The 18536-nt window shown below is 42.1% G+C and overlaps 1 protein-coding gene across 1 annotated transcript in view; it reads left to right on the top strand.

Moving 5' to 3' along the window:
* The window catches only part of LYST (lysosomal trafficking regulator), a 3825950-nt gene that overhangs the window by 1161570 nt on the left and 2645844 nt on the right, over nt 1-18536 (top strand). The window contains exon 12 of the mRNA XM_044075805.1: nt 11140-11287. Within this exon, the coding sequence (XP_043931740.1) occupies nt 11140-11287 (148 nt within the window). The remainder of the gene's footprint in view (nt 1-11139; nt 11288-18536) is intronic.

Consider the following 18536-nt stretch of genomic DNA (forward strand, 5'->3'; position numbering starts at 1 on the left):
TAATAATTGAGGAGTAAGAAGAAAATAAAAAAGGACGCAGAATATAGCAGAGGGGCAGACATGGGTGCCTCAGAGCATGGGTGGTAGTAGTATTGCTGTGCAGTTCCCTATTACGCCGTTGCAGATGCAGGTTGTCGAATGCATCTTTGTTGAACAGTAAAGCGCAAAAAGGCAAAATAGTGAAGCGACTTTTCAGAATTTCTTTGGCCACTTTCGCTGCTTTGCCTTTTCGGCACTGTAGTGCGATCTCAGAGTTGGTGTATTTAAGTAGGGGGTGGTTGGGAGGCAGAGCCCCCCACGTCGGAGGGTGTGGGGGGGGGCAAAGCCCTCCACATTAAGTAATGTTTTACTGTTTGTTTATTTATTTTTTGATGTTCTTCGTGTTTCACTGTTGCAGTCATTACATTCGGGTAATCTGCTGGCAGGTTGCCCTCAGTCGGCCTGAATTCCAAAGTCTTGGGTCCTGCGTTGGTTGCTGTCTTCTCTTCCATGATGTCAGGTTGTCAGGGGTATAAAACATGCAGCCAACACCATTTTCTTTTGTCTTTCTTGCCGTGCGGTGCCCGAAGCAGAAGCATTTCGCAAGTGCCGGTCGGCCGACTACTGAAATATTCGAGTTTGAGTTTCAGAACCGAAGTCTTCACTAAAGCTAAGTACCCCATTGGGGAAACTTTTTTCTTGCTTTTTACAGATGTCAGAAAAAGTTAATAATTGTATTACTTGTGGGAAGCAAATACCTCATAAGGATTTCCATTTATACTTTATTCCTTGCCTAGGCCCTGATCACAACGTGCCTGGCTGTCGGTTTTGTGCTAGATTTAACCAACGCACTATTAAGTGTCGGTATATTTTTGCATCAAAGTATTTTGGAAATAGATTTAACTACCCAGAAATGTCATCAGATAGCAATCTGACTACCAGAGTACTTAAAAAAACGCAAAGAAAAAGACAGAGAAAGGCAGTCAAGATCCAAAACCGATGATGAAGCTTCTCCTAAGCCAGTCGCCGGTTCGCTGGTACTCAATGAGGCACTTTCACAGCCCCTGATACTTGCTACTTTTGAGTCGCAGGCCTCTACCGACACCCATGTGGAGTTCGGCATGCTGTAAGATACTCAAGGTATTGGACCGATGGATGTATCTCCCTCAGATGGGTCCGGAGCCGCTGAGCAGGCACCGGCTTCTGAGGGTGTATTCAGACCTCAACATTTATATATCAAACCAACGACAGCTGCAAAACCAAAGGCAAAGACAACTTCTAAAACTAAAAAACCGATGCCTGAGCCACGGGCACAGGCCTCTATGCCTAAAAAACAGATGATCAAAATGGTTGAAGACCTTATTACCTTGATCAGGGGTACCCATCCCCCTCCAGATAAGAGGCCTAGGCAAGACACTGATTATGAATCTTCAGATCAGGCTTCTATTTCTTCTGATTCCTCTTCTGATCAGGAGTTATCTATACCTCCCTATGAGGATTCTGATGCTGAGGAGTCTATTCCATCTGCATCTCCTCCAGAGGATTATTCATTTGGAGAAACCTCGCATACTTTGAAGGAGCATTTTCACTGGGAGAGTCAAGACTTCTCAGAATCAAAAAAGAGGCTCAGGGATTTCCTTCTTCTCCCTCAGCACAAGCCTTTAGCCATTCCCCCTGTTTTAGACATTGTGGATGATGTGTTTTCGGAGTCAAGCTTGACCCCTGACTCCTTTACCTCTGGCTCCCAGTAAGCCTGACATATATTACAGTGTCTCTGACTCACATAACATTTTTTTTTTTTTTTTTTTTTAGAAACCCTGCTGCTGACCCTGAAACTATTTCACAGGGTCCAAAGGGAGTTAAGGCCTCAACAGCAAAAACCCTAACCCCTCTGACAGATTCAAGGGCACTAGACAGATAGGGATAAAAGGTTTATACATCTGCAACCTTGGCAGTCAGGGCCTTAAACTGTCAATTTAACATGCTTAAGTACCAACAACATGTTATGGGATTGCTGAAACAGAAAATGATGTTGATTTCAGAATGTGCAGAAAATAAAGAATTACAGGAATTATTGCATGCAGCTGAGCAAGTTGGAAATCATACTTTGCAATGTGGTTTTGATTCCTTAGAGGCCTCCTACAGGGCTGCAGTTACTGGATCTGTGATAAGGAGGCATGCCTGGTTAAAGGAACAACATTTGCCTGATCATGTTAAAGCTAAATTGCTAGATGCACATTTACAGCATGATTCTTTGTTTGGTATTAAGGCAGAAGAGGTTTTAAAGAAAATGGAAGACAAAGCTAAGTCTAAGCAAACTGTTAAAGAATTCTTACAAGTGCAGCCACCAAGATTCAGTACACACTGGCATACAAAAATTGATCCTTTCCTGTGTCAGACAGAGCTCAAAGCGGCAAATTCAGATGCCCAAAGGGTTCCAGATACCAGGCGCAAGATTCATACAGGTCAAGGCAATGGTGCGCATCTACCTCCAAGTCAGAAAGCAGTCCCAATGACTTCCCTCTGCCTACACCAAGCACTTATCTTTTGACAGCACCTTTAGGGGGAAAATTAGCACTTTTTGCTCAAAATTGGCAGTTAATAACCCAGGACAAGTAGGTACTAAACATAGTATCACAGGGATACAGATTCCATTTCCACACTCTGCCAATGGCAAACGGTTGGCTAGATTTGCCCAAAAATCAATGGGCAGAGGCACAGAAACAGGTTATGTCCCTCATGGATATGGGGGCCATTCAACCAGTACCAGAACAGGAAAAAAGACAAGGTTTTTACTCAAGACTGTTCTTGGTACCCAGAAAGGACAAGGCCTGGTGGCCAGTACTGGATTTATCAATTTTGGACACATACCTGGACATTCCAAAATTCAAAATGCTGACTTTGCAGCAGCTTATGCCCATGCTGGGCAAGAATGCTTGGCTGGTGACATTAGACCTAAAAGAGGCATACCTGCATGTCCCAATAAGACACTCATGCAGAAGATACCTCAGATTCAAGGCTGGCTTAATGCATTACCAATTCTCTGCACTGCCGTTTGGCTTATCTACTGCGCACAGGGTCTTTACAAAGTGCCTGGCACCAGTAATTGCATTTTGCAGACAAAGAAGTATGCAAATATACCCTTACTTGGACGACTGTCTCATTCAGTCAGAGAACAAGGACACTCTTCTTCAACACATGGCGTTTGTGAAAAGGCTTCTAACATGCCTAGGGTACACTATAAACGAAAATAAATCACAACTGGTACCCTCTCAAAAGATAACATTCCTGGGTGCAAGCTTGAATACAACTGCCCAGATGGCTTACCTTACGCCAAACAAACAAAGACAACTGACTACTTACTTCAGACTGATGGCAACAAAAACCCAGTCTTCTGCAAGACAAATTCTGCAGGCTCTGGGCTTCATGGCATCCTGCATCCTACTAATTCCATATGCAAGACTGCATATGAGAAACTTCAATGGTACCTAAAAAGTTTATGGAATCAACATTCACACAGTCTGGAAACCATGATTACTCTCATTCCCTGCCTGCAACAGGAGTTTCTATGGTGGGCAAAGGCCTGTCACCAAAACATGGGACAGCCCTTCACTCTTCCCCCTGCCAGCCAAACCTTAACAACAGACGCATCAGATTATGCCTGGGGGGCCCACATGGAAGGAAGATGCATTCAGGGCATATGGGCACCAAAACAAATGCATCTACATATCAACTAGAAAGAGATGCTAGCTGTTCAAAATGCCCTACCAGCCTACAAGGACTTACTTCATCCAGGACTACTACTGATAAAGACGGACAACACCACAGTACTGTGGTATATAAACAAGCAAGGGGGCACACACTCATACCCCCTTTGCAGATTAGCCATGGCACTGTGGGACACAGCTTTGACCTACCAAATACATTTTCAAGCTCAATTCCTGCCAGGAAAACAAAACACTCTGGCAGACGATTTAAGCAGAAACCTTATGGATCCTCACGAGTGGAGACTAAAGCCACAAGTCTTCAACATGATAACAGAGAAATGGGGGAGCCCAGACATAGATCTATTTGCCTCTCCTCAAAATTATCAACTGAAAAGATTCTGCACAAGGACTTATCACAGACAAGCGTGGAAAGTGGACGCCCTATCCTTCAGTTGGAAAAACCTATCAATTTATGCCTTTCCTCCTCTGTCTCTTCTACCCAGGTCCTCCTAAAAGTCAGACAAGAGAAGCCAAAGATGATATTGATTGCACCGGACTGGCTCTGCCAATACTGGTACCCAATCCTAAGGAACTTGTCTCAATACCCAGCTTGGACCTTGCCTCAAACACCACAACTAGTGTCCCAGCAAAACAGTCAGATCCTGCACAATCAACTACAGACTCTAAACCTGGCAGCATGGCTAATCAGGTAATCATACAAACACCACCTCTTAGTAAAGCTGTGATGGATGTCATTTTGGAAGCCAGAAAGCCTAGTACTAGAAAATCTTATGCTGACAAATGGAAGAGATTCTGTGCTTGGAATCCAGCACAAGGAACTGATACAGCAGAACCAAATATTCCTCAGATATTACAATACTTAACTGAGATGCTTGACAAAGGCCTATCTTTCTCATCAATCAAAATCCATGCCTGTACCATTTCAGCTCATTACAACACAGAGCCACCAATCTTTTCTCATCCTTTACTAAAGCTGTATCTTAGAGGAGCCAAAAATTTAAGGCCCCCTAGAAGATCACCATTACCTGCATGGGACCTCAATTATGTGTTGGAAAAACTCACCCTGCCTCCATTTGAACCAGCTGCTACCGCTATTATAAAGTTCTTATCATGGAAAACAGCTCTGCTACTAGCTATTACTTCAGCAAGAAGTGTTTCAGAGCTACAGGCCCTCATGGCTGCAGAGCCTTTTATCATATTTTACCCGGACAGGGTGTCTCCGAAGACAAATCCTACTTTTATGCCTAAGGTGATTTCTAGTGTGGCTCTTAACCAAACAATTCATCTGCCAAATTTTTATCCAAATCCGCAGAACAAAGGGGAGAGAATTCTGCATTCCTTGGATGTTCACAGACAGCTAAGATTCTACTTGAGCAGGACTAAAGCTCTAAGAAAAACTGAGCAATTACTAGTGTCATACGCTGCAGGATCAGAAGGAAAAAAGGCTACTTCAAAGCGGATAAGCCACTGCATCCGTTTCTGCTACTTACACCATAGTAAACTAGTGCCCAAGGGCATTAGGTCTCATTCCACCAGAGCTGCAGCTACTTCAGCAGCCTTTCTTAGAGGAGTACCAACCAAAGACATTCTAGAGGCTGCTACTTGGAGTTGTGTTCACACCTTTACAAAGCATTACCATTTGCCTCTCTACTCTAAGTCCAGGGCAGGCTTTGCCACTGCAGTGCTGCAAGGCCTTGTAGCTGCACCTAATGCTGTTTAGCTCCAGCCTCCCAACCATAGCTTTGGGATTCTACCCAAATGTAATGACTGCAACAGTGAAACATGAAGAACATAGTACAGTTGTGTACACTTACCATAAATGTAGATGTCTGAGTGTATTCACTGTTGCAGTCCAGGTTACCCTCCTGCCATCCCCCTGTCATTCTGAAGTTTTTCTTTCCTTCACTATCTTCTACAACCTTTGTGGTGTATTTGCTTGTAGATGAAGGTAAAGTTGATATTGATGCATGTAATTATATATATATATATATATATATATATATATATATATATATATATATAATATTGCTACTTTTTGGGGGCACCTGACATCAGGGGCAAGAAAAACTAAAGAAAATGGCGTCGGCTGCATGTTTTATACCCCTGACGACTTGACGTCATGGAAGAGAAGACAGCAACCAACGCAGGACCCAAGACTTTGGAATTCAGGCCAACTGAGGGCAACCTGCCAGCAGATTACCCGAATGTAATGACTGCAACAGTGAATGCAGTCGAACATCTACATTTATGGTAAGTGTACACAATTGTACTTTTCGGAACAGCGATTGTTTTCCATTGGAAAATAATTGCTGTTTTGAAGGTTCAGCGTAAGCTTTTGCTTACATGGGGTCAATTATCTGTTGTTCGCTCTTTTGAGCATGCAATATGGTAATATAGACCTTTGCTGTGCAGTGCAAGGAGTCTTGATAGGAGGGTGACGGAGCTGCAGACAGTGGTGCAGGAGGGAAGAGTGGACATTGCTGATAACAGAGAAACAGAGGTCACTGACAACAAGGGAGTAAAACATGGAGGTGCCTGAGTACATGTTGTTTGGAAAAAGGATTGGAAGTGGAGTAACAGTCTGCATAAATGGGTGCATCAGCTGTAAACACAGAGAGGAGGAGTCACATCACCTCATGAAGAGAGAAGGGAGTAAGCAGAGTTAGAGCTTAGTCTACGTGCCCTGAGAGTTAAGGTAGAGGAAGAGAGGGAGTGCTGCTGGATTGATGGAAGCAGCCCCAGACACATCAGGAGATGAGCATGATAGATGGAAAGATCTAGTAAAGTAGGTGAGGAAAGAGGACGTGTTTTCTAATTGTGGGTTTTCTGAATTTGCCTAAATTTTACTGGCAGATTCCAAGGTCCAGGGTGAAGGTAAAGCAGGATTTGGGATCTTGAACCATGAGAAGTTTAACTATCTGGTGCCAAATGTTGTGTTTCAGAGGACTGATTTCTGCATGATTTCCTAACGAATATGAAGGGATCAGGCATGCATGGGTGAAGACTCCTTCAGCTAACAGCGATCATGTTACTGTGTGATTTAAAGTGGAAGAGAAAAAAGAACCAAAAGCACAAATGTTGTGGAATTTTAGGGGATTGGGATATGATAAGGTATGACAGTTGGTCATACGTGAGTTAGAGGACTGATGAAAAATAGAAGGAATAAATGAGCTATGGGAACTGGTCAAGAAAAGAGTACATGGAGCTGTGGGTAAACATTTGTGAAAGAGCCAAAAAAGGATAAAAGAAGAAAAGGAGGGGGGAGGATAAAGCTAGTATTCCTACACAAAAAATGAGACAAATGATTAGGGAAACAAGCCAAGGCATGCATCAGATGGATTGGGGTGAGTAGGTAAAGAAATCATAGTACAAGGAAGCAAGTGAAATGGCTGAAAGTAACTAATGGAATGGAGTCACGAATGGGAACAAAGGCTTTTCTTAGGTATGTAGGAGAAAAAATGAAAGGGAGGAGCGGAACCTGGGCAGATTGAACAAAGATGGGAGACAGTACAAGAGTGGGAAAAAAACAAGGTGGTGAGTGGATACTTCACTTCAGTCTCTACACCGGAAAATAAAGGTGCAGTGCAAGGAGGAGAGATATGCAGAATGGCAAGAGCATTAGGGAAACACCAGGAAAAGAGAGGAAGGAGACCGAGAGGAAATTGGTTTCCATAAGGGATGATGAAGCACAGAAGCTAGATGGGTTTTCTCCCAGCATCCTCAGCAAACTGGTCAGTGTGCTGGCAGATCTCCTTACAGTGCTTTTTTGCAGATTACAGAGCACTAAAAGTGACCATGGCATAGAGCGCTGCAGATGTGTGCCCTTGAACAAGTAGTGAACAGAAGAATTCAGGAAACTGAATGCCTTTTAGCCTAATAGCAGTGGCATAGAAAGTCATATAGAGAATCCTATGAGAAAGGCTTGCTACCTTCACAGCAGACTGCAGTCTTCAGGATAGCAGCTTGCACAGAGCCATGTCCAGAAGAAGCTGTCAGATTTCACCCAGTTTTATGACTGTTACGGAAAAATTTGACGGGAGTATTTCTGTGAAGTCTTTGACTTTATCCTGCCCAGTCAGCTGCTAGGAACACTGGAGGGGTAAGGGTTAGGAGCAGGACCAATTAACTGGATTGCTACATATTTGAATGACACGGCACAAAACATTGTAGTTGAAAGGGACAGTGTCATGATTAAGGATGGTGAATAATGGAGAACTGCAGAGATTTGTTAATTTCAGAGTTAACAGTAGAAGTAGAGAACAAAATTAATATGTGGTGGTAGATGGTGTTTGCATCTGATGGATAATTTTGGGAGGCTAACCTGTTGTCCAGAAAGGTCATATTTGAGCTTCATTACAGGCTAATTCAAATACTGCTACTGGACCATAATGAGCCTGGTGTGAAGTATCCAATTAGAGAGTGAAACTAATGGCAGCAGGAAAGGAAAAGAATCTTGTGACTTAAGTCACACCTGTAGTGGACCACTAGGAGAACAGAAGTAGCAACAAATGGATACTGGTGTATCCTTAGAGGGATTGACTCCAGGTACAAAGATGTAACCCACATTCAGTACCAGACTGGCAATTTTGGAGTTCTTACAAGGGTAGGAAGATCATGCTACTGGAAGAAGTTCAGAGAAAATCCACCAGGGATGTGTGCAAGACAGAGCGTGAAGGATATGACCAGTGACTAGATGACCTTGTGCTGTTATCATTAGAGTTAGGAGACAGGGATTGGGGCACATGATGTCAGTAAACAAATTCACATCGGGGAGGTATGAGAGTTAATCTGCACACAATTTACAAAGGAGAAGAGCAGCAAGCTGTTCATTGCATTTGCTAGAGTACTTCTTCACATAGAAGGTTGTTGACCTTTGGACTAGACTTCCAAAATGGTTGGTGGAAAGTGAATTCTTGGAAGCATTCAGGAGGGCATGAGACATGTGGCAAAACTGTGTGAAAGAGGTTAACAGATAGAGAGGAGGTATAATGCTAAATGTATTAAAAAGCATACACGATAGGCTTGTTTTGTCCAGCTGTCAAACAGACATACTGAAAGATAAAATCTGTGTGTCCAGTTTGTTTCCTTGCAGATACAGAATGGAATCCTCGTCAGAAAGGTAGTCAGATTAGAACAGCCTGTATTAGACGTTTCATATGTTAACAGTAGTTGGTACATATAATAAAGCCTAAATCAATTTTATATTCTGTGACTCATAAGTGCGAGCCCCAGAATAGTAAGACCGAATGTTTAGAAATGAGGACTTTATTTTCATCTACTACTGATTGACTGAACAGCATTTGGAAATAATGTAATGTGTTTGGTAGATAACGGATTCCTGCTGTGTCTTGGAGTGTTCCCTTTTCTTCAAGGTTTGGACATCTTGGATTTCGTATATACAAGTAATGGTGGTGCATGGTTGTTGCCCTGCAAAAATGTATTTAAAGAATATTTATTGTCTACATCCACTGTTCTCTTTTGGTTTCACTGTTTTTTCTTTTTGTTAATCCCTGGACTCACTGTTATGGATTTTGGAATTATAATATGAACCAGTAAAACTATTTAAGTTCATAAGTAGGCAGTTTTTTGGTTATTTTTCCACGTTACATGCATGCTGTATGTAATAGATACTTAACTTGATTTCTTGACTGCAAATAATTGTTAGTTTTGACTGTTTGAAACTGTATATGTGTGTGTGTGTGTGTGTATGTATGTGTGTGTGTGTATATATATATATATATATATATATAGATATATATCTAGATATGTGTGTGTGTGTGTGTGTGTGTATGTGTAATATATATATGTGTGTGTATATGTTCATAATATTGAAAACTCAAAATATTAAAAAGGGAAATTTGCCCTTAAGCCAGTGTTGTGTGATGCCTTAGTTGGTTTTCTTGCCCCCACATTAAAAATATTAAAATATTTTTATTTTTCAGTATTATGAACTGTATATATAAATATGTATATACATTTATACATATATTAAAAAAACTGGCAGTTTGCTCTGTCGGCAGCATCACTTATTCATTTGCTAATTTTCTGATTTCCACATTATGAGGGTAACATGAGAGCTGGAGTCGATCCTGGCAAATAGTTGGCAGAAGTCATTGAAACATCCACAGAGGGGAGACTGCTCATTTTAGGAGTTTCATGCACACATGTGCACATGCCCATACTTAGTGGAAATTCAGAGGATTAAAAGTTCACTTTTGAGCATGTCTTTGAGATGTGGAAAGAAACCAGGTTTACTAGTTAAAACCTACACAGGACACAGGGAAGACATTCAAAATCTGTACCGAGGGCAGCCTAGTTAGGATCCAAATCAAAGAATTTAGCACTGTACTTGAGTAGGGCTAGCCACTTTGCTGCCAAGACAGCATTGTACATTTCTGTGAATATCAACACTATGAGCAGTAGTGCATTTTCTGATGTCAGAAGTACTGATTGTGAATTTGTTTATCAGTTTGTGATGATCTTCTGTCCTTGTCCTTATCATCCAGGTTCAGAGAAGCTTAGTTACATCACACAATACTAGTTGGAGACCAGCTATGCCCCCCATTAGACTTTTGCGTGATACCCAAGTTGAAAATTTGCGATCACCCTTCCAGTCATCCAGACTGGCTTTAAAGGTTGCCAAGAAAGTACTCTGTTTGATGGGTAAGAACAGCGTAGTCCAGAAGAGGAGAATATGTTTGGTTAGGTATTTGCCATGCCATCTGGAGTTGTTGATGGATAGTATAGGTTTAGATTTCTACAGTGGGTGTGTCTACCTTGACTCTGGTTCTGTTTAGGTGAAGTAGTTGAAAGAGCACCAAGTTGTTCATAGCATGGAAGGCTAATCCGAGGCCATCCCTAGAGCTATGATAATAAAACTCATAGCAGTTGTTTATTTGTTCCAAGCACATAGTTCATATTTTGCATAGTACATCATGCAGTATGTGCTAGTTTTGAACCTTTCTTCTTTGTGAAATGAAAGTGCTTAAGCCCTGTATTAAAAATACACAGGTTATATAAGTTAACCCTTAATTTAGGTGAACAGAAACATTGCTGCCCAAAGTCTGGCAGTTGGAGCAGTGGATTAAGGCTATGAGCTGTTAATGACCTTCTTACTGTGGACTCAGGTTTGATTCTCTCTGCCTTCTTTTGCCTACTGCTTGACTTTGAGTGAGTCACTTAACCAAGCAGTACTTTGGAAAATTGGGTAAGCTGTTTAATGGTCTGGCAAACTGCATGCCTAATACCTATGAATCTTAAGTCTGAGTGGCAACTGTGAAGTTAGCAGCTGCGTATGAAGAGTATTCGTGCTTAGAAGGTGACAACTTAAAAAAATGCCTTTTGTACTATATGACCACTGACTTGTAGACTGTAATGTTTAAACATTTGGCTAGTGTTGCTACATTTTACCTTGTATGGCTTCATTTTGCAGAGGGAGCTGTTGTTATTGATTACTTTGGTGATGGAACATCTGGTGATAGACCGCTTGAAGATGGATGTGTCCACATAATCTCCTTGGGATCCAAAGCCATCATGCTGCAGGTTTGGAGTGATCTCAGCACGGGTACTTTAATCTTTAGGTACTGCATACATGATTCTGCATTGTAATTGTAAATCTTAACATTGCATTTCTAAATAGTCAAGATTACCTTGTACATGGTTAAGGCTTTCAGTGACATTGCCACCAGCAAGTCAGACTTAAAATAGTCTGGAGGCCTGTCAGTGGGAGAAGAAACAGTGAGGGAAATATGTATATGCTTTTTTTCTGCCATGTGTAAAGATGGAGAAGTTTGTTTTTTTTTTCATTCTGGAAAAAATGGTGGAAACTGGTGGTGCTGCAGCCTTCTCAATTGTCCCTATTTTGGAGGAACATTCCTTTTTTCCAGGATTGATTTAATCAGATGATGTGCCTATTTTTGGAGGCATGTCCATATTTTTAAGCTTCATTTACCTCTTTGCACAATTTCCTGAATCCCCCCTCATCACACATGATTTTTGAAGCTGTCTAGCTCACAGAAAACCACACTACATGACCAACATACTAGTGTCACAAATAATTTAAAGAAAGAGGACGAACGTCTCACATCTCCCTTTTTAGAAGCAAAAAATAAATGATATTGTGTGGTAGAATTTTGCAGTTTAGTCCATTAAAGTCTGCAGATTTCTTTGATAGTGTGCTTAACCTTTTCTATCATTTTTATCACTAAAGTTTTTTTTAAACATGTTTCTAAGTAGTATCCCACATTTCTACTGGAAGTGGGAAGAGTTATGTGCTCTTTGCTATTCAGATTTGATGCTGATTAGATGTTGCAATTGCTGAATTGATGCACCTACTTTTCAGAGGCTTTTGTATCTATTTTCGGTATCTGTAGGCTGTGAGGTATAGACAGTAGTTGTAGGAATGTGGATGTAAGCACCGAAACAGATCCTGCAGGCATACATGTGGAAGTCCCTGTGCCGTCTGTGTTTGATGTTATTGTGCATTTTGCACTGTAAGGAAGTGAGTTAAGGGGAATGCCATGCCCAGAAATAGCATCCTAGCCTGCATTTTGACTACTGTAATCCTTGCCAACTATCCCTTTTGCCCACATTCTGCACTCAACTGTAAGGAAATGTACAGGGAATAAGCATATTGAGATGTGTTCTTGCCATATAATGGGGACCCAGAAGTACATATATTAAAATGCACTGCATATTTCAGAAAAGAATAGCTTCATTGTTGAAGATAAAGTAATTATTTTAACAGGGAAGCATAGACACTGATAGCAGATAGGATTCACTTGTCCTAGCTTATATCCCTACCTTTTATACAAGAAGCAGGTCCTGCATAACACCTGCTTAGTAAAAGCTGGCTTGTGCATAGCTCATGTATTATTGAATTTCCTCATTCATTTTACCCTACCACCTCCCTATTATTAGAATTATCCACCAACATTTTCTTTTTTGCTTTTATGTGCTAAGGATATAGCTACAGAGTATGTACTTGCCATGAAGAAAATACATAGGTGATGATTTTCACTCTTTTGTCCGATATTTTCATCAGTTAAGCCTCTCCAGGAGTGGATGGTTGTGATCTCACTCCTTAGCTGTTAGAGGGCAGCAGAAAAGAGCACACTATGGACTTTCCTCAGTGTTGTTTCACCACTCAAACTAAACAGTCACACTGCTTAGCTTTACTGTTGTTTTTGCTCACTTCGGACCTATTCTTGAGCAGTTTGTATGAAATAACTTACTGGTTAAGTTATGCTTTTACTAAGGCTGGCAAATAACTTACTGGTTACGTTATGCAGGACCTACTACTTGCATAAAAGGTAGAGAAATCCCCAGTAGACATTGCTAATGAATTCAACAACTTCTTCACAGAGGCTATCCAGTCTCAAGCTAGCCAACTCTCTCCCAATGGCTCTAATTCTAATGCAGCCACACCCAGTACCTAGACATACTTTACCTTCCAACCTTTTCCTACTCAACTTGTTCATGCCCTACGTAAGAAACTAAGACCCACCACCCTGGCTGCTGACCTCCTCCCAGCAGACTATCTGCAAAAGGCTGCTGACATCATAGCATACCCCATCTCAATCTTGATCAACAGAGCTATATCTGAAGCTACTGTACCCACTATATGGAAAATCTCCCATGTCATACCTCTCCATAAAGGAGGCAGTTCCACTGAACTGTCAAACTTTAAACCCATAGCTATTCTGTCACCTCTAGCTAAAATTATGGAGAAGTGTGTACACATACAGCTCATGCACTACCTCACACAGAACAAGCTGTTGTCCAACTTTCAGCATGGCTTTAAGCCACACCACCGTACTACTTCTGCCCTCCTCTCTTTCTCTAACTTCATTAACCACAACCGCAATAATAACAAACTATCCTCAGCACTCTTGCTAGATCTATCCAAGGCTTTTGACATGGTTGACCACAAAATGCTTACAAATACCTTGAACAAATACATTGAAGGCCTTCTCCTTAAACAACCATGCACTCCAGTGGTTTCAATCCTACCTGCAGGGCAGGCAACAGGCAGTCCTATGGCAGGACAAGCTATCATCTTGCCTACCCATCACATTAGGAGTTCCCCAGGACTTGATACTAGGACCCTTTCTTTTCTCCATCTTTATCAATGATCTTCATTCAGTCATCCCAAATGCTACCTGCATTCAGTATGCGGATGATTCCACCTTGATTTGTTCTGACACCTCACCATCTACTTTATTCACATTAACCCAAAATACCTTCAGTACAGTGGAAATATGGCTCTCCAATCAACATCGAATCCTAAACCCCAACAAAACTAAGCTGCTCCTCTTCTCCCCCACACGCAGGTCCCCCTGCCATCCTTTAATATAACCACTAACAATGACACTATCATCTCCCCAGAAGCCCAAACTAAACTACTGGGTGTCATAGTTGATAACCTGAAGTCTGATGTGCATATCAGTCAAACTATCAAAACCATTAATAAAAAACTTGGCTCTCTGTACAGAAGCAAACCTTTCCTTACTCCACTTGCTAGAACTGCAGTTGCCTGTTCCCATCTACTATCAACTCTTCTCTATGCTTCATATCTGTTCTCTAACTTAAACAAAACAGATCTTAATAAACTATCATCCTGCTATAACCACATTGCCAGATTTGGTAGTGGCACAGCCTACCAGACACACCACTCTCACAACCTAAATCGCCTAGGTTGTCTTGAACTGCCTAGCCTACTGCAGTTCAGCCAGCTAATAGTGGCACATAAAGTCCCAGAAAGTACACCTGCACTAAAAAATATTATCAGCCCCTACACCAGCACCCGGCCACTGCGATCATCCACTACACTCCTAGTTCTAACATACAAATCCAACTACTCAGCTGGGGACTTTCTGTTTGCCAACTCTCTTGGAAAAACATGGAACAGACTCCCAGCTGACTTGACCCTAGAATCCTCACTAACTCGATTCAAAAACAAACTCAAGAAATACTTCAAAACTCATTGGTTATGTCTTTGCACTAACCCCAACTAGTGACCTCTCTATTACTTAGGTGCCTTACCTTCAATTACTTCTAACTTTTTTCTACCACACCATTTCAGGAAGGGTCAGTTGTGTAACTGCTGCTTAATGTGTCTTAAACCTGAATGTAATGTTATGTATATATAACTTTGAAAATAATGTTGTGCTTTGTAAAGTGTTTTATAATAAGTTAGTACAATATGTGCTAAATGCTGGTATTGCTTATGATTGTAATCTGCTTGAAACTAGCATTTACTAAATGTTCAATGTGTATTATTATCTTGGAGCTTTTCTCCCCAGGCCTGCACTGAAAATGGACATATATCCAGTCCCGGTCAACAAATATAAAGTAAAATTAAATAAAATTAATGTATTAATCTGTGGAATGAATTGTGATTTTAATCCATTTTTTCAGTAAATTATTTCCTCTAAGAAGGTGGCCATAAAGTAATCCCTGTGATTGTTATATTCCTCCGGCAATAGTTGATTACAGTGTTTACTGTGTTTGGAGGAAGACCATGACATTAAAAATATATACTTTTAGATAGGAAAAAAATGGAATTTTGTCACACATTAGTTTTACCATTCATACAAAACATATATTTATTGTTGGTGTTTGCATTTGCCATGTGTTACATTCAAGTAAGAATGTATGTAAAGAAGGATGTTCTTCATCTCACATTGCTGCAGTCCTTACATATGGGTAGTCCGCTGTCCTCGGTCGGCCCGAATACCAAAGTATTAGGCTGACGTCGGTCAAGGCGCTTAAAACTGACATCAGGACGTCAGGGTACAAAAGCGCATGACCGACGTCATTTCCTCAGTCTTTTTTGCCGCATGGTCCGATGCAGAAGCAGCGTTGCAAGTGCCGTTCGGCATTCTGAAATTTTTCGAATTTGGAGTTTCAGACCGAATCCAAGTTGGCTAAGTACCCCGTTGGGGAATATTTTGGTTTTTTCTTGCCTCAGTGTTTTACCGTATGTCAGAAAAAGTGAATAACTGTATTTCTTGTGGGAAACAGATACCGCATAGGGATTATCATTCTTTGTGTATTCCTTGTTTGGGGCCTGAGCACGACGTTGTTGGGTGTCGCTTTTGTGCTAGGTTCAATAAACGCACTATTAAGCGAAGGTTAGATTGTGCTAGGCTGGTCTTTGGGAAGCGGTGCAATTATAATATGCCGCCGGATTCTCCGCCCGCTTCTCTTGAAGAAGCGCAAAGACAAAGCAGTTAAACCCAGGCAAGATGAGTCGTCCGTTCGGACGCCGGTTCTTTAGAGGCTTCAGTGGAACCGGTGGTTCCGACGGAGACTTCTCTGGAGTCTCAGGGGGAGACTTTGATTTTGCAGGAGGTGGTCTCTCAGGAGGCAGGTCAGGCTGAAGGGGCTTCTCAAGTTACTGTACTCCCTCCCTTCCTAGGGTGGTTAGGCCTTCTCCTTCTGTTTCCAAGGCTTCTCCCAGAGGCAGGCCAGTTTTAGCTTCTGTTGGTGTCACTCCTAGTTCAGCAGGGTCTGTGCCTAAGAAGCACATGCTTAAAATGGCAGAAGATTTGATTACTCTGATTAGAGGTTCTTTGCCCCTCCTGATAAGAGGCCTAGGGTGGAGCCAGAGTTGGGAAGTTTTGAGCAGGCTTCGGATGTTTCAGAGTCTTCAGCTGAAGACTTGCAGGAGTACTCTCCTTATTCTGATTCTGATGCAGATGATTCCACTCCTTCTGCTTCTCCTCCAGAGGATTTTTCTTTTTCAGAGACACTTCATTCTATGAGGGAACATTTTAAGTGGGAAGGTCAGGACTTCTCTGATTCTCGGAAAAGGCTTAGGGAATTTTTGCTGTTACCCCAGCATAGGCCCTTGGCTATACCCCCTGTTCTGGATGTTGTGGAAGATGTGTTTGCAGAGGCTTCACTTAATCCTGATTCTCTGCCTCCTGCTCCTGTTAAACCGGATAGGTATTACAGGGTGCCTGAGGCTCATAAATATCTGTATAAGAGTCCTAGGGCGGACCCAGAAACTATTAGTAAGGGACCTAAGGGTGTCAAGGCCTCTGTTGTAAAAAATCCGGTTCCTCTAGATAAAGAAGCCAGAGCTTTGGATAGATGGGGAAAGAAGGTCTATACATCTTCTACCTTAGCTATGAGGGCTTTGAATTGCCAGTTTCATATGTTGAAATATCAAAACTTTCTTCTTTCTCAATTGAAGTCTAAGGTGGATGCTCTGGCGGAAGGCATTGAGTGTAAAGAATTACAAGATTTGGTGCATGTCTCTGAACAGATGGGTAAGCATTCATTACAGTGTGGTTTTGATGCTGTGCAGGCCTCGTCTAGGGTGGCTGCCACTGGCTCAGTTCTTCGCAGGCACGCCTGGCTGAAGGATCAGAATTTATCTGACCATGTTAAGACAAGGATTTTGGATGCTCCTTTGCAGTCTGATGTGTTGTTTGGTTCACCTGTGGAGTCAGTCTTGAAGAAAATGGAAGACAAGGCTAAGTCTATGCAGGCTGTTAAAGATTTTTGCAAGTTCAGCCTCCAAGTGTAGTAGGAATTGGCCTGCTAAGGGGTGGACGTATCCTTCTTATGATTCTCAGTCTAGGGGTAGATCTAGACGTGGTAGGGGCAGAGCTCAGAGTTCTTACAGACCTAGAACTGCGAGTTCACCTGCTCAATCTTGGTGAGGGCAGGGGCCAGTCCTTTCGTAAACAGGCCCAATGACCTACTTTTCAGCTGCCAGATCCTTCTTGCCTGGCAGCACCTTTGGGAGGAAGGTTAGCACTCTTCAAGGAAAATTGGATGTTGATTACCCAAGACAAATGGGTATTGGATATCATACACCAGGGTTACAAGTTTTATTTCCATACCTTGCCTCCTTTCAAGGGCATGCCGGACGTTCCTCCTCAGCAAAGACTAGAGGCTCACAAACAAATTTCTCTACTACTTCAAATAGGGGCCATACAACCGGTCCCTCTGCCAGAAGTGGGCCTAGGATTTTATTCTCGCCTGTTTCTAGTACCAAAGAAAGGAAACACGTGGAGACCAATTTTGGATTTATCTATCCACAACACATATCTGGACATTCCCAAGTTCAAAATGTTGACGTTACAACAGCTTTTACCTCTGCTGGGCAAAGATCACTGGATGGTGACTCTGGATCTCAAGGAAGCTTACCTTCATGTTCCTATCAGGCCCAGTTGCAGGAAGTATCTGCGTTTTCGGGCTGGGACTTCACATTATCAGTTCTCTGCATTGCCCTTTGGCTTATCTACTGCCCAGAGTGTTCACGAAGGTTCTGGCTCCAGTGGTAGCTTTCTTCAGGCTAAGAGGAATACAAATCTATCCTTATTTGGACGATTGCCTGATTCTGGCCCAAGAAAAGGACGACCTTCTTCATCATTTACAGTATGTGATGGCAGTGTTAAGATGCCTGGGGTATTCTGTGAACGAAATAAAGTCCAGTCTAGTACCCTCTCAGGACATGTGCTTTCTGGGTGCGAGACTGAATACAGCATCCCAGATGGCCTTTTTGACCCCGGACAAACAAAAGAATCTTTCTCTTTACTTCCACCAATTGTCTCGTCAGTCCAGGCTGACTGCAAGGACAGTCCTTCAAGCCTTGGGGTTCATGGCATCTTGTATTCTGGTACTTCCCAATGCCAAACTGCATATGAGGAAGCTACAGTGGTATCTCAAGAATGTATGGACACAGCACTGCCAAGATTTGGACACTGTCATTCAGATAATACCTTGCATTCAAAAGGAATTTTTGTGGTGGGCTCAGGAATGTCACCTAAACAAGGGACTCTCTGTGACCCGGCCAGAGGCGAGTCAGATTTT

Source organism: Protopterus annectens, chromosome 1.part1 (genome assembly GCF_019279795.1).
Source record: "Protopterus annectens isolate FY-2018-M chromosome 1.part1, PAN1.0, whole genome shotgun sequence".
Taxonomy (NCBI): domain Eukaryota; kingdom Metazoa; phylum Chordata; order Ceratodontiformes; family Protopteridae; genus Protopterus; species Protopterus annectens.